The sequence below is a fragment of the Chlamydotis macqueenii genome, chromosome 5, assembly GCF_036417535.1.
Source record: "Chlamydotis macqueenii isolate bChlMac1 chromosome 5, bChlMac1.mat, whole genome shotgun sequence".
NCBI classification, from domain to species: Eukaryota; Metazoa; Chordata; class Aves; order Otidiformes; family Otididae; genus Chlamydotis; species Chlamydotis macqueenii.
Window position 1 is genome coordinate 18,145,508 of NC_141560.1, and position 17,069 is coordinate 18,162,576.

The 17,069-nt window shown below is 36.9% G+C and overlaps 1 protein-coding gene across 1 annotated transcript in view; it reads left to right on the forward strand.

The window, feature by feature from the left end:
• The window catches only part of TRIP11 (thyroid hormone receptor interactor 11), a 31,488-nt gene extending 21,494 nt beyond the window's left edge, over positions 1 to 9,994 (forward strand). The window contains exons 16-20 of the mRNA XM_086748121.1: positions 3,294 to 3,375; positions 4,081 to 4,195; positions 4,724 to 4,846; positions 6,147 to 6,294; positions 8,471 to 9,994. Of these exons, the coding sequence (XP_086604247.1) occupies positions 3,294 to 3,375; positions 4,081 to 4,195; positions 4,724 to 4,846; positions 6,147 to 6,294; positions 8,471 to 8,679 (677 nt within the window). The 3' untranslated portion in view covers positions 8,680 to 9,994. The remainder of the gene's footprint in view (positions 1 to 3,293; positions 3,376 to 4,080; positions 4,196 to 4,723; positions 4,847 to 6,146; positions 6,295 to 8,470) is intronic.
• Positions 9,995 to 17,069: the final 7,075 nt, after the last annotated feature.

Sequence of the window (17,069 nt, forward strand, 5' to 3'; positions counted from 1 at the left end):
AGAAGGAAATATTCCATTTTAAAAATATGTTTAATGATAGAGTTGCATAGTCATAGTGGATGGAATATAGCCGTGTAGCTGTCCTTAAAAGTTGATCCTCTTTGATATAAAATCTTTTTGCCAGGAAAAAATAGAGGGATATTTTGGTTTCACAATAGAGGGTGATAGATTTAGATTAGATATTAGGAAAAAATTTTTTACAGTGAGGTTGGCAGAACACTGGCAGAGGTTCCCCAGAGAGGTAGTAGATGCCCCGTCCCTGGAAACATTCAAGGCCAGGCTGGATGAGGCTCTGAGCAACCTGATCTGTTTGGAGATGTCCCTGTTCCTTGCAGGGGGGTTGGACTAGATGACCTTTGAAGGTCCCTTCCAACTCAAACCATTCTATGATTCTAAAAACCAGAAAACAACAGTAATATTTCATTTTAATTATTAATACATTTATTTTCAAATTTGTCATGTAAATAAAAATTGAAAAGGAAACGTGTGATTGTCTTGCTTTATAGAGCAATAGCAACAGCATGAGATTTACTTGAACCTTGTTTTCAAATGCTGTTTGTTTATTTTTTTGTGGCATTAATAGTTTAACTTTTTTAATTCCCTTTTGCTCTGTGGAGACCCAAATAACAACTCAACTTCCATGTATGCTCCTACAGCTGTTACCATTCCATAATTATATTGTAAATGTTTTCCTTCAAGTACTGGAGTGGTATTTAACCACATTTACAAAGTAGCATAATTTTAAGTAAGTTTAAACCTTGAAAGCATGGATTAATTCTCCTGTCCCTCACCCTAGTGTTTTGAGAGAGGAGAGTGCTGAGGAGCAGTCACATTATTGGAATGGATTTAAGTGCATATGGATGTAGTTGTTACAAGATATATTGTATAATCCATATAATTTTGTTTGGGTTTTAACTTGTTTTGAATAAGGAGCTTAATCCTTATGTTCCTTGAATAAGAACTTTCCCAGCATGACACTAGTTATTGTTCTACTCTGTACTCTCTAAAACTCATATTTGTGAAGTAAAATGTTTATAGAAAGATGTGGCGTGTTTAAACAGGACGTATTACATTGTATCGATGTCACAGCATAGCTTTGATGTATATATACCAAAACTCTGTGGGTTCTCCTGGAGTTATTGGTGTTAATAGAGAACCAAGTTGTGTGGCTTTTTAGAAATTCACTACAAAGATAGATAGAAGAAAAGTGTATCTTTCGTGAGTTTTGTTTTGTTTTTTAAATGAAGGAGTTTTAATTAGCATGAGCCCAAAAAGTGTTAAAATGGTAGGGAAATTAAGCTGATCAGCAGTTTTTCCGTAGGAGCTGAAGATAAGCATTCAACCTTGTAGAGGGAGAGGGGAAAAAGCTCATCGTTTCTGCTTATATAACTGTAGGGTAGAGTTGATCTTCCCATGGACAGTCCATGTTATAAAATATTTGTCAAGCTTTTGTGTGTGATTAAGACTTGTACTTTTATTAGGAAAAAAAATAACTTCAAAGCTGGTATCTTGCAGAACCCCAGTTTGGTGAAAGATTATATTTTTGCTGTCTTGAGGTGAAGCCATTTGTAGTTTATCTTCTAAGATTCTTTGTACCTTATAATTACTTGTTTTCTTGTCCGAGAACATTTTACTGCCAGTGTTCTTAAATCCTGTGTTTGGGAATCTAAGTGAGATAAGTTTTTCTAGCACTTTTTACTCTGTGGGTTTTTTTGTACAAATTTGTGTAGACCTGAGAACATCGGATACTTTTACCCAGTTTCTAGTATATCTGAGTTTTTATAAAGAGAAAACTTTGTGCCTTGTTTCCTTACAATCAGAATGTTGTGAAGTGCTTAGGGCAAGTGAAACTTTTAGGAGAATGTTTTTTCTTTATTATGAGTTTTATTTTTATGAGCTTTGTGGGACGTCAGAGGAAGCCTCAGTTACTGATACAGAATGATTGGAGTAATTGGTTATCTTCTGTATTTGAGTTAACAAGTACTTTGTGTTGGTGGAATTTTAGGATTGTAGAGAAGCTGGTGCTGTGAAATTATTGGGCAAGGCTGAAAAAAACAATATCATGCCATGGCTCCTTTTAATTAATTGGGCCACTACATTTGTATCTCCCTCATTAAACACTCTGATGTTGTGAGGCTCAAGTATGTAGAGAGTAGACAAAGCATTGGTTAACATCAGGAATTTCAGAAAGCTTAAAAGTTGTAGCACTAGTGAATGCAAAATCTAAACTCCTCTCTTACTCTTCTAATAGTTCCTGGTTTGGGTTTGTGGGAGAGAAAAATAGGGTTGTTTGTGTAGACCAAGAATGTAATTATTGGATGAATGGATATCCTAGATAAATGGATTTCATTGCAGCCGGTATAGAACAGTATCAGAATTTGGAGTCAGCATGCAAAAAAAAAAAGCAAGAAGTATGTGTAGTGATTCATAACAGGCTCCTAGACAACTTCATACTAATTAACTTATAGTACTGGGCTGTTAACCTAATTTGCAGGCCATGATGCCTGAGTGGAAGCATTTGCAATTTTCTTAGTTTTGTCTTTGGTTCATGGTAGCTGTGGCATTTCATATCTGCTATTTTTAACTGGATATTTGTATTCCCAAAAGTATGAGGAATCTTGCATATATCTCTGCAGAGCCTTTCTTACCAGTGTACTAAATCGTGAAGCACAGCACTAGTTCTAGGATGCATTAGTGTGTCCCAGCATACTGCTTCAAGAGCTTGCATTGGTTAACAGGAGCGAGAAAGGTCCTAACAGAAGAGAGATACAAGTTACTGATGGTGCTCTGCTAGCCAGTAGTTCTCCTAGGAGACCGGAGAACTCCTTAGTACTTCAAGGCTTTAGTAACCTGGTAGTAGAGTAAGCAGAATAGCTGAGTTTAGGAAGTATTTCAGGTTAAGTACTGTGATCAAAAGACCTGATGTCAACATGCAGTTTGGTCAGATTATGAAAAAAATTGCCACCATAGGACTATAGATCTTGATCAAGAATTTCTTTACAGTTTTGTATTATCTAGGTGAAATAGAGCAGTTCATCAGACCTTCTGCAACTGATTTATTTTCTGTGTCGTCCTGTACTTTAGCATTGAGTATAGGTCCAGGAATTTTAGCTTATGATTTTAAATAATAATCAATTGACACTTTTTAATAAAAAATCAAGCTGATTTGTTCTTCTAAAAAAAGCACCATAACAATATTAACATATTTTTTATTTTAAAATATGTATGTTTTTAATAAGTTTTGCAACAAAGTTTCCATTTTTGTTTATTTGCTGTGACGTAACATTTTATAGGTGAGATCAGAAGAGAAATGTTGGAAGATGTACAAAATAAACTAATGAATGTTATGAACAGCACAGAAGGAAAAGTGGACAAGTAAGTCTTTAATGAAAGACTTGGTATACATTTTTGGTTTTTTATTCCTCACAATATACAGAGAAGTTACTAACAGTTGCAAGAGTAGTGCAAAACTGGTCTTCTGTATGTGGTCTTGTAATTATACGTTGATTATTTTGACATTTTTCAATTGCTTGGCGCTTAATGAACATCTGTTAGAATGTCTAAGGTGTGAACAGCAAGCCCTTTCATGTAGCTAGCGTAACCTGGATGTTGCGTAACTCTCTCTTCCTTGATTTTTTTTTTTTTTTTTGTTCTGTTTTGTTTTCTTTATCTATTAGAACTGAAATGAGGGTAGGCAAATGGGTTTGCCTGTCCCCTTCCTGATGTCTTGATTTGGGACTGTACATAAGTATCTGTTTAAATGCTCTCCTGAGTCAACATCTTAGAATAAGCATTTTCCCTGGTTGTAGTACTTACATCAAAACTTGCTCGTGTACAATTCCGTTTCACCTTCCTGCAGGTGTATTTCAAATACTGTCCAAATTGACATTTACTGTATAAGAAATGTTATAACTTGTAGGGGAAGGAAATCGGTGAGGTACCCTTTTATTTCCTTATATGAGATTTGCTCATTTGGGTTATTGTAAATTAGAAAAATGTATGAGGAATAAATGCATCAATCTTATAGTATCAACTGTTCTGTAAGAGCATATTGTATAACAAGTTTCCTTTGTTCTGCAGGCTCCTGATGAGAAATCTCTTTGTTGGACATTTTCATACTCCAAAAGATAAACGTTCTGAAGTGTTAAGGTTAATGGGAAGTATCTTGGGAATAAAAAAGGAAGAACTCGATGAGGTAATACTTTGCAGAAAACCACACTTTTTTATTTGCTGTATCCTTGCCTGAAAATAGAATGACATGCTGCTAAACTAAATGTGACTGTCCCTGCACTTCTTATGGGGAAAGTATGCTTTTTGTTCTCTCATCTGAATTAATTTTTTATGTGGGACATCTTGAATCTTAATATAATCTTTTGATAACATTATTTTAATAGAGTGGCTCTCATTTTGCTGAGAAATGCTAATGCAGAAAGGAAGGGATTTAATCTTGTGCTGTTGTGTATAGTGGCACAGAAAAGTCAGTCAGTTTTATGTGTACCATTAGGTATTGTGAAGAATGTGGGGCTTTTTAAATAAAGAGACAGGTTTTTAGACTGCCAATGTTTGGGAGGCAGAGAATTTGACAGTAATTAAAGTTTTTATTTTTCTGTAGGATTCCCACATAGTTATAGTGAATAAGTATAATGGGCACAGTATAGCAGTTTCTTTTATGTGCTGCTTTATTTTTGGTTTCCTAACTCCTTTTTTTTTTAATACCTTCTAGTTGTTATCTGAAGACCAAAAAGGAGTTACAAGATGGGTGACTGGCTGGTTTGGTGGAGGAGCTGGGTCAAAGAGTGTCCCTAACACACCCTTGAGGCCAACTTATCAGAACGTTTTTAATAGTGTAAGAATTACTTTTGGATTCTTTGTGTTTGAGTGGAAAAAATGAGGCAATTGCATATTAATGTGATGTTTGGTTCATCAATATATTGAGCTTAATTTACTAATGCTACTGTATCTTGCATTATTTGTTTGTGTCGTGCAACTGCTTTGGTATAAGGGTTTTTTTCTGCACTAAATAAATATGTAGGCATTGATGAAAATTATACAATACTAAGAGTTGACCTAATACAGAAATCCAAGAGCTGTTTCACTGGTTCCTGAGATCACTGACTTCTTACAGTATAGACTTGGTCTTGCAAACTGACAATGCTGGAGGTTAAATACATGTGGGATTCTGTAATTCTCCAATACTCAACAGTGTAGAAGACTGTGACATTGTATTTTGATGACTGTGTTCCCATATGTCCTTTAAATTTCATTTGAAAAGCTTTCTCAGCTGCTGCAGTTAGTGCCTCTTGTGTACAGCATATAAAGTTGGTTTTTCGCATACTGTAAAGCAACAGTTACCGTGGCATGGTCCATGGGAACAGTTAATCTATGGAACTTTCCATTTTGCAGACCAGTAAATAATGCACTTAAGGATATAGCACTGAGGGAATGGGCTTTTTCGATTAACTTTGATTTTTTGCTTATTGAGCTAGAAAAGCATGTTGCGAATTGATTCCTGTAAATTATCTTGAAATACAGGAATTTGGGTTTTGCCTACTAAAATAACGCAGGAACTTAGCCCACCAGAGGACTATGGTCTGATTAACTACAGACATAAAAGTTGGTCAATAAATGCTTTTGTACATATAGGACAGGCTTTACTAAGCAAAATTTGTATCTTGTAATGCTACCAACACCTTAGTCATTCTGTGCTTCCTTTATTCAAGACTTTTTGTCAAATAAAGAAAGCAGTGGCTTTTAAGAGACATGTTTAATTTTTATGTGTTTCTTGAGTGATTGCTTGAGAATGGGCACAGGAAATACTGTGATGTCAGTAGCAGCATGGGATTCTTGAAACAATTGGCTTAAATCAATAATGGAACCATGGTGGAAGTCTGTGTGTTATCTTTAGAGTTTATCAGTTTCACATAAATATCAGTTACTGAGACAACGAAAACCTGTGTGTTTCTCAAATAAATTTCATTGTCACTCACTAACGACTACTTCGTACCAAGTACTGAGTACTCTAAGTACCAGTACAAAATTCTTTGGAGGCTATTGACAGATTTTTCTTTTATGCATGTATGTATTTTTAACTTACGTACTTTTCAACAGAGGATCAGTAAAATATAATAACTTGTAGCCTCTTGTAGTCTTTTTCAGAATTGTTTGTGAAATTCCTTGAAACAGAGTCTTGCCCAAGCTCTCCTCCACCCAAGCTCTCTGTTCATGATAAGAAACCTTTAGGAGCAGCAGGAACTGATAAAACTAGCAAGACTCCATCCAACCGCCAAATGCAAGGTAACATTTGAAGGAAAATTTGAATCTTTACATGTAATATAAATAAGTAAATGTACAATTTTCAAGGGGATTTCAATGATTCTGTGCTTCCTCACTTGCTCACTTGTGAACTATAATTTTAATCCCTCCTCCATCAATTTCCTTCTTTCTCTTTTTTTTTTTTTTTTTTTTTTTTTCTTTTTCTTCTTCCCCCACCTCTTCTTCCCACTGCTTTTGTACCTCGCTTGCTAAAATCTCAAGATTAGTGGGACCAAATTGTCTTTGATACGGAAAGGCTGTAACAGCACCTGTTAGAGCCAAACAGGTGCTGTGCAGACAACTCCGTATCAGTGAACCCAGGTCTGATTTTCAGCATCTGTGTTGATCATCTTGGATCTCACTGAGTGAAGAATGCAGGTAATAGCAACCTTGTAGTGCCTCTCTGGTATGTAGAACTTGGTTGCTCAGAGAGAACTGAAATAAAGTCAGTTATGTATATGGCCTGTTTTGAAATCTCTGTAAGCTGTGCATGGGTGTTAACTGATTTTTCTAAGAGAGCAATTATGCTTGTATTATGCCTATTGAAGTTAATGCACTTTTGATTAAGTAATAGAAGATCCAAATCTTCAGTTTAACTGATTCAGTTTGTACTTAATTTCTTTACATGCATTTTAAGACTTCACCTTAATACAGTCCTGCTGATTTACAGAAGCTTGTTTTGATTGAAACTTTCAACTGTACACTCACAAAAAAAAACAAACCACCCAACAGAAAACCCTGTGTATTATATAGCTCTACAGAGAGTGAGATATGTTTTAAAAGTCTTTAAATTCACCTATTAGTAGTTGGATATTACGAAGTATAAATGTCTACTGTGAAATACTGGTTTATCTCTGAAAGCAGTATTTATTTATTTTTTAAATAAACCTAAATTAAATTTAAATTTGTTTTTACTCTTCTTCCTTGTAGTACAACAGTAATATAATAGGTAAAGTACCTGTTTTACTTGGAAAAAAAGTACTTTCCTTGTCTGCAAGAACTAAATTCTTGATTCTTTTTATCCATTCAGGATCTAAATTGGTGGCTTGTAAAACTAGACACTCATTTTATATTTTTTATATATATATATATATGTATCTCCCTTTAATTGTTTGGGTGCTTTGAGTTTTTTGTTCCTAGAAATAAACCGTATGGTAGCAGTTTTTAAGTGCTGGATATGAATGTCAGTATAATATCCACACAGAAATGCGTTTATGAGAATTAGGAAGTTTACATGATGAAAGACCTTTTTTAAAACAAAAACATCTGAATAAAATCACCTGTCTAAACAATTAGTATGACATGGGAATGTCAGCTTAGTTTCTGTTCTGCATCTGGTGTAGGAACCTTGAGAACAGGTTACATCTGGAGCTGAGTGAGGATTTGATGGGGGAAGGTGATGAGGAGGAAGTTGGTTGTTAGATTAAAAGAAACCCAGTTTATTAATACTTCTCTTTATTTAAACTAGAATTTTGTTAGAATTTGACTAATGACCGAACATTGTATTGTCTTGAGACTAAATTGTGGCTCCCTGTCCATGATGTTTATTACAGGGCTTTTCTTGGGGCTGACCCTGAGGAAGCTGTGCCAATGCACCAGGGAGTGAGAAACCTGCCTGTGTGCTGCACTGTGGTGCGTGCGCAAGGGCCCTTGTGCCTTTGCGTAGTGCTGGAGTAATCATGACATATTTCATGTCTGACATGGCACGTGTGAAGTGAACTTTGGCAAAGGGTGTTCACGTTGCCTGTCACAGAGAAGTATAGATTTTTTGGGGGTAGCCTGAGCTGTTACTGAATTTCAGTTGCCAACAAGCACAATATGGTTGACAGGTCCTAGGAGTGCCCTGATCTTTAAGTCAGTCTTGTACCTGGTGGCCTGAAGTATAGACTGAAGTAGGAATTGTTCAGCAAAAGAAGCAGTGGCAGATGAGGTCCAAGATGAGGGGAGAAAGAGAGAATGAAAGTCTTTGAGAGCATCTACAGTCCATGGCAAGAAGAGAGGATTTTCATGTTGCAAAAGTAATAGGCAATTTTAGAACTTGTTTGTGAACAAATGCTGTAAAATTGGGTAGACTTATGAATGCTTTCTAACAAAGTGTTTTTATTGTTGGGTTTTGTGGTTTCTTATTTGGTTTTTGGTTTTGTTTTTTACATTTCAGATTCTACAGTCTCAGGAATGAGTCGAAGACCAGATACAAATCCATTTTTAGCACCTCGATCTGCAGCAGTCCCTCTGGTAATGCCTGCTAGTAGTTCTGGACATCTGCTTATGAAACCTATTTCTGATGCGTTGCCTACTTTCACACCACTGCCAGTGCCCCCTGATGCTAGTGCTGGTGCTGTACTAAAAGACCTCCTAAAACAATAGAAGATCTTGCATCAATATGGTGATAGTAGCACTTTAAGGAAAATGAGAACACTATATTGTATATGATTTACCACAATGAGGCCTTCTGTAAAAAGTCATGTACTTGTTTGCAATTGTACCTTGCTTTTCTTTTAATTGTTAACTAACCAGTGCTGTGGCAATTCTAATGGTGGCATGAATAGCAGGCATTCATTTTGGGCATGGGTGAAATCTTAAACTGAGAAAAATAAATCTGTCTTTTTTGCTAGATTGTTAGAAGACAAATAGAAGGATTTTTAGGCATTAGTTATACTCTGAGTTGTTTCAGTTATGCGTAGACAGCATTAACTCTTTGGTGTTGAGATCCATTTTTCCATTAAAACTATCTGCCATTGTGAGTGGACCTTCAAGAAACAGAATTTTAAAAAATAAAAATAAAAAAAAATCTCCAGCAAAAATTGATCGTATTTGAGGTGTTCAATTAATGACACAAACTCCAAAGAATAAGAAGGTGAGCATACGGAAGTGTGATTATTGAGCAACTACAGTCTTCCCATACACGATTTATGACATTTACTTAATGTACAGTGGGACATGTATCTCTTATTTACAGGATTCATCATATCTGGAGGCAGTGTGAGGCGTATTCATCTCTTTTACACAATTATTTGATTCCCACCCCCTACCCTGACTAATAGTTGCTTTCAGCAGTAAAACCCATAGCACCAAGGAGTTAACTGTGGAAGTGAATGCTTCATTTTCTAGAGGTGTCCATGTGATGAAGGGTGGGTAATTTAGCAAAAGATAGGTTCACATATATAAAGACACTGTAATCTAATGGTCTAAGATGTATATTTGAGAGACTTTTTATCTTGCAGGATTTTAAAGATCCAAATACAAGCTTAAAGCTTGAACATATGTATAGAGTTTAAAGGGAAGAAAATGCTTACTTATCTCAAATGTGTAAATAGGTCTTTATAAGACCAAAGCCAAAGTCAATTATTCTGTAAATTTTGCTGTGATAACTTGTACACTTTGTTTGGCGGGTAAAGAATGAAGTTACAATCTAAAGGATAAAAGTTATCTTGCAAAAGTCATCTTCATAGTGAATCTGAGATAAAACATCTTCAGTTTAAAATGTGTAATTTCTAAATCTTTTTATATGCCATTTGTTGTTTAGTCAATGTTAAGATAACTTGTGCAAGTTCTATATTAGAACTGTCAACCTTTACTTCTCGTTTTCATTAAGATCCTGGATTAAGTTGTTGTAAGAGTTATATTTAAATAAAATTAATTACTGAAACTTGTACAGAATCAACCAAAATAATGCAAGAAATCTTTATGTAGAGGTCAAATAGTGAATTTGTTTTGTTGTCTTGAAATCTAGCAAAGTTTTTTAATTACTGTGTTTACCTTAAGAACTACTTGAGTCCCTTTTCTCCAGTATGTTAATGTTTCATGGAAGACTTATGCAAATTTGGAAGTGGATTGACTATATGGAATTTTTATTTTAATTTTTTTACACCATTATAGACAAGATAATTAATTTGGCAGTTTGATTTCTGAAAGGATAGCAGCCACACATAATATACCAAAGTAAATTCTGCATTACATAATAAATGTAATGAGAATTTGAAATTACCCCGGCTGAGAACATTTCAGTTTGGTACTTCAAATGTACATCTTCATTTAAACTGGACTGGAATAGGTACCTTTTTTTTTTCCTGTAACAAATATAATGAAAACTGAAATCAGATGGCTTCTGTGCAATCTCTCTTGTTCTTGTAGTTATGCCTATTTAAGGATATATAGTGGCTTCGGAGTAAAATTGCCTTTTGTGAGCCAAACAGAAGGAAATGTTTAGTTTTTTAAAATTATGTGACTTACATTTATAAATTGCAGTTGGACTCAGGCTGCTCACTATCCTCTGAATATACTAAGTGAGCAGATCTTGACTTTTTTGTGCAATTTTTTTTCTTTAATCGCAGATAACTTAATACATACATTTCTTTCTTCCAGGAAGCTTTATAAATGCTAATTTAAAAAAAAAAACCATGGTAAGATTATTTGTTTCTGCATGCTATAAATCTGCTCCATTTATACAGTTTGAGGAGGGAAATCTAAAACCAAGCAAAGGTATTAAAGAACTTCAGAGTTCCTCATTAAGCTACTTCGGAGAGAAGAAAATTTTCTATAGGAGAGATACAAGAGGCTTCAGTCCTTAGGTCCTAGGAGGTCTGTTGAACTACAGAGAAAATCCCCATGGCTTAGAGGTTTCCGTTCCAGGGCTTATTCCACAACTTATATTAGTGGGTTTTGTTGCTTTGTTAGAAATCAAATGTGCTCTGTGTTCCAGGCAATACTTCCCCACTGAAAGGTGTGAAACAACGTCATTGCCTTGTTTATCTCTTCTTTCTCAGACTGTTTCACAGACTGTTATAAACCTTCAAGATTTGTTTTCATTGAAAGATTAGTGGATTTTTTTTCCCTCTGATTTTTCTTCTGTGTTTACTTTGTGCTTGATGACTTTTTTGTATGTATTTACCTTACCAGTTTCCCACATGTAAGTGTGTGACTCATGTAGTCTGTCCTGTTAATTGTGTACGTCTTTCATACAGCAGTGGGGGGAGAGGGGGAATTTCTCTGTGGAATTTATGAGCAGGTGCAACAGTTAAAAATTGTCATTCTTAATTTAACTTAATTGTTTTCTTTCACCTTGCTTTTGCAAGGAAAAAATAGTATGGTCCTCCTAGTTTTGGTCTAACAAGCTGTCGGTTATCTTTAGTGGTAAGGTAACAGAATTCTAGTAAGGAATTAATTTTGCAAACTGCATATAACGGGGTAAAAGTAAGGGTTAGGATTTTCTGTTCTTTTTAGACTCTTTCATTTTTTTGTTTATTTTTTTTAATTAAATTAAACTCTCCTGCATTAAACCACTTAGTCACAGCCATATAATTTGTCATATTATAGTGACCAGTGTAGAAAGAATTTTTTAAAACCAAATGTCAGTTTCCAGCCTGCATTTTATTATTGCTTCTTACTCATGTTCTTGACCCATTTTGCATAAATAGTTACTAATAAGGTGGGCTACGTGGAATATGTATATAGCAGTGACTGATTGATAAAGCAGACAAGACAGAAATGGAATATGCTTATAGAATCATAGAGTGGTTTGGGTTGGAAGGGACCTTTTAAAGGTCATCTAGTCCAACCCCCCTGCAAGAAGCAGGAAAGTGTTCTAGTAGATCCTGTCCCACGTAACTTTGAATGTTTCCAGGGATGGAGCATCCACCACTTCTTTGGGCAACTTGTGCCAGTGTTCCACCACCCGCATTGTAAAAATTCTTTTCCATATGTTCAATCTGAATGTGCCTGTTGTTTGCTGGTTGTGTTAGAAAGGCTAATTCAGACAAATTTATTCCAAATTGAGAGTTCAACCACGCTGCTAAAACTCTTTAACATTTTACCAAGCAGAAGAAAATTGAATCAAGTGATTAAAGGCTTATTTTCCTTGTAGGACATAACAATTGGAAGATAACTTAATTTTTTTTTTTGTTCATAAAAAGGGGCATTTATCATTCAGTAAGTGCCCATATTAAGTACTTTGGGTCATTCTGTGCCTTCCTATTGAGCTTGTGTTGCTGGTTAAATCTAATTTCTTTTTAAATGTTCACAGGTATTTGTGCCTTCAGCACTGATAGTGAATTGATCTTTCTCTATTCTTGTGTTAAGACAGCCATTAAATAGCTTCTCACAGACGAGACTTTGAAATTAGTATTGCTTGCGCTCAAGTTCCTGGCAGCCTGTGCCAAACTGCCTTTGAAAAATTTAACCTTTTTTGGTTTGTGATGGTCAGCTAATAAATACTACGGTGAATATCCACAGCAATACCAAAAACATTCCCCAGGACGCAGACTGAAAACACCCTTTTTTCTCTATTTATAGCCAGTTTCATTTGAGTTATTTATGCCTTGGGTTGTGGGGTTTGGGTTTGTTTTGTGGTTTGTTTTTTTGGTTTGTTTTTTTTTTTTTTTCCCATTGTTCTCATTGTGAACCATACAGAAATGTTTCCCCCTTTGAGGAAACATCATGCAGCTCCCTTGCTATTCATAGTTCCAGCTATGTGGAATGTTACACCTAGGAAGAAGGTGCCCCCCTTTTTAAGTTTGCTTCTGCCAATTCTGTTTCATTCCTATTGCCACAGCAATATTGTCTTCCAATGTGAATGTCCTTTATTTAGAGTTTTCTCCTGTAGCTATAAATTCTTGAGAACGGCACGGTACTACAGCTGGGATGGCTCCTGTGGCTGCAGAAGCTGAGCATCTATGCTACTAGATCACCTAACTAGAGATAAGGATATCTTTCAAATGTTTGCATGTAGTTGTGGAGCTCACAGCTGAAAATGGAGCGACATCTCCAATTGCTAAAGGAGAGGTGCAGATCCACACCGAGTCAAAAGTTCAAGGAAAAAAAGGAGGGAGTGGGACATCACAGATGAATCTCTCTTGTCATGTTTCTGTTGTTATTTATTAGGTGGAATTAGAAAAATACACCAGTCAAGAAAAACATATGGGTGTAGTAGCATGGTCCCAGAAGACTTGTTTTTGAGTTAAGTGAGAGTAAATTAATCTGATAAATTTAATACACTTCCATGTCTATCAACTGATTACCCTAACAAACTCAAAACTGTTTGTTATTTATTCTTTCCTCTTATGAGCATCTTATTTTAAAGATACAGTGTCTGTTGGTAGGAATTGGAGCTTTGCCACATTTAAAATAAATGTTTAAAAGAAGAAGTTCCTTCTTGTCAAGGCTGAAGGAAATTTGCTGAATACACGAATGAGGAAACTTCACAGCTAAGGTTATGCCTTCAAGACCTCTCAACCACAGGCTGTAAGCTGAGCCCCAGAAACCAACAGCAGCCCAGAGAACGGCATTTTCAGTAGGCCCTTTCTGCTCGCCGATGGCAGCAGCTGCACAAAGCTCTGTAGCAGTGTTCCATGTTGCTGGAATTTTGCCCTAAATCAATGAAGAAAGGAAAAGATGGCTGCAGCTTCTTATTCGACAATAGAAGCTGTGGCCTGAGCTTTGTTTCCTTATCTGAGATGACAGAGAAAGGATCCTTTGTATCCTTGTGTTTTGATCTATACTTAGAAAGACAACTTGCCATTTTCTTAAGTGATAGGCAGACTGGATCATAGTGCACAGAGCTTGTCTTCCTCAAACCATCCATCTGCTGTCAAATATTAGGAGTATAAACATCTTGCCCTTGGAATTACATAGAAATGAGTGTAAACATAAAATTTTTGTTTCCCTACAATCCTAAAACCTGTGCAATGTGATGGGGGTTCTAATGCCCAGTCAGCTGGAAGAGACCCAGGGAGGAAGCTCCTGTGCACACAGGAGTCCTCAAGTCCAGTTTGGCTTTAGCCAGACCCAGCCTATCTTGGGACTTACACCCCCTGCTCTGAAGGAACATATGGGGAATATATTCCCAAATTCTCTGAGGCATTTTTATGGCTAACTGGCAAACACATGTAGAGGCAATGACAACAGAGGAGTTAATGGGTGTGTCATGAAAGTGTGAAAACAAGTCAAACCGGCAAACAAGTGGGACAACAAATTGCCTGATTTGAAGATGCGCTAATGCACGACAGTGAAACCCAGCTATAATGTTAGTACAGGCAATGTATCCAGGTAGATTGGTCACATGCGTCTTTTAGGGCCTGTGTGCTTGTTGTGTGAGTTAAGCTTTAACCTACTCTGCTGAACAAAGGAGATGGTGTGCACTTCTGTAAGCAGATGAGATGAAATGCATTTGCTAGCATCTACGCTCCTTTATGATGTCTAGCTACAATGTGCATCTGGCAGCTGAAAATTTGAAGGTGACATTTTTTCCAAAGGAAAAGGTGTTCTTTGCCACCAAGGCCACTTTGTGAATGTACTTTGCCATTTGTGAGTATCGTGATGAAACCCAAAATAACTGTCTTTTGGTGTGTGCAGTGTGAAACCTGTCTTCCTACAACTTCCCACAACTGTACTAAAAAAAAAAATTTAAAAAGATTAATTTTTGTGTGTCTCACATCTAAACTTTCTGGCCTTCACTTTTTTTCAGTACATTTGCTCCTGCTGTGCGAGACAGGCTGTGGTCTTCTGCTTGTCCCCGCAGAAATACAGCTAGAGACTCAATTCTTGCTTTTCAGCAGCCCTAACGTTATACCACAGGCTTTTTCACCTCTGTCAGCAGCAGAGTTTTGCATGTGTACCAGGTGGGAACTCTATGAGGGAATGAAAGAAACTGTATGCAGTGTTTGATAGCAAATAGACCAGAAATCAGATTTCCCCATGCCTCAATCTATTTTTCCATGCTTGCAATTAACCATTTGTTTTAATGAGAGACCAATTTAAAAATTATTAGTCTGTGAAAAAAAAAGTCAAAAAGCAGAAAAATATTATAATATTTGAGTTATAGTCAACTATTATTAGAGGTTTTTGTCAATGATTCACTGAAGAGAACTTGGACGCCCTGTCACATCCGGCACTTCAACAAGCACTGCCAGACTACAGATCAATGGTACCAGGGAAACAAACTACTCATGCCTATTCTTTGTGTTTGTGAGCAAAGCGAGCAAGTCTGACCCCTGCTATCCCAACAACCGAGAATGTTGTTCGGTCTCCCTTATTGTAAAGGGAACCTAACTTTTCAGAGCGCTGTCTGGATACAGTTGGAATATAAACCGGTATCATCAAGGTGAGGGGAATGTGGCAGTACTTCTGTGGGGTTAGCCCTAAGGTTTTCATTTGCAGCATGGCCAGGTTTGGGGCACAGACCAAAGAGGTTTTACAGATTTGAGGCAGCTAGGAACTATTTCCTTTCTGTCATCATGAAATAGGAACTATTAGCCATCACTGTAGCACAGCCACTTGGTATCTAATGCTTGTTGACGGAATAAATAACAATCCAGGCAGTCAGAGAAAAGAAGCACACAACACACTCAAAATGGCGTGGGTTTTATCGTTTGGCAGCTCTCTGTGAAGGCTGTTCTGTCAGGCAAGCAAAGTCAGACGATTCATCTTGATCTAGTAAAACCAGACTGAGAGTAGCCCCTGACTCCCTGGAATGGGAAACACTGCCAACCACCGCCCTCTGGAAACAGGAACCCAAGAGTCGCAATGTTTCAAATCTCAACTCTTGTAAATTAAGGAGTAGGGAGCTAAGGACATGCTAAAGTTTTGAGAATTTGACTTTTCGATGCTGCTCAGAGAGACAGAAGCCCATGTTAAGTTTGACAGAGGCAACTGGATTGATACAACTAAATAAAGGTAAGAATATTGGTTCCTAAATGGAAACACATATAAGACGTGAGAGCTGCAAATGTTATTTCTCAGGAGAGTAAGTAGTAACCGTGAGAGCAATCCTGAACGCTTTCGGGTGCAGGTGTCTGAGAAACTGCATATAGACAGGGAAATAAAGGGTCCAATGAGTCATGGGGAGAGCCAACCACATGAAATGCTGGTTGTAAAATTAACCTTCATGTAAAAATGCTTCCCCCAACTCCTGCAGCAGTTTTCTCTATTGTTGTAAGGTATAAAAGTAGCTGAGCCATACTTCTGCTTGTAATAAAAAAGTGTGCTCAGAATTACAAGCAAATCACTGAGCTGATTCTGGTTCATCTGTATTTTTGGTTTAAGTGCCATAGCATGGATCCAACACTAAATTATACCAGGAGTAGAAATATAGTAAAGAAAGTAGCTTGAATGGTAGACTGGAGTGCTGAAGAATAGTCATCAAACCTCAAACTTTTTCTGGAAATAGAACTGGAAAATATTTAGGCTGCACTTTGCTCTGTATGCTCAAGTAGTGGGTGCCAATAAAAATGAAGGCAAACAGAAGACTGCCTTATTTTTGACAATAGGAGCAGGAACAGATGTGTTCAACGGTTTTCAGCTAACTTAGAGGAGGCTTATTATGAAACTACAAAAATTTGAGGAGTACAGGATTCTAAAGAAAATGAATGAGTCATAACGAGGCTTGCCAGATCTGTCTGGACCCAAACCCAGACTCTGAATAGCACACTGTCTGCAGAGTACGCAGGACTGAGGACCTGCAGAATGTCACCTGCAGGCCAAGGTTTTCCAGAGGGTACCTCTGTCTTTACTGGACTCGACGGAATGATGCCTGGAGTGTGCTGCCCAGAACCTGCCAGCTTGGACTGGACTGGGGGTTCAGGGAGCCCTCAGCACTCTGGCTGCAGTGTTCTTCTGAACTCAATTGGTGGCTCCAGCCTTCTTGTATTGGTACTTCCAACAGTCAGATGCTTTGCAGGCAACCTAGAGCCTGTGTTGCCCTGGCCGAATGTGACTGGGAAATCTAGTTACATGAAAGAAAAGATTTCCATTAGAAACTAAAA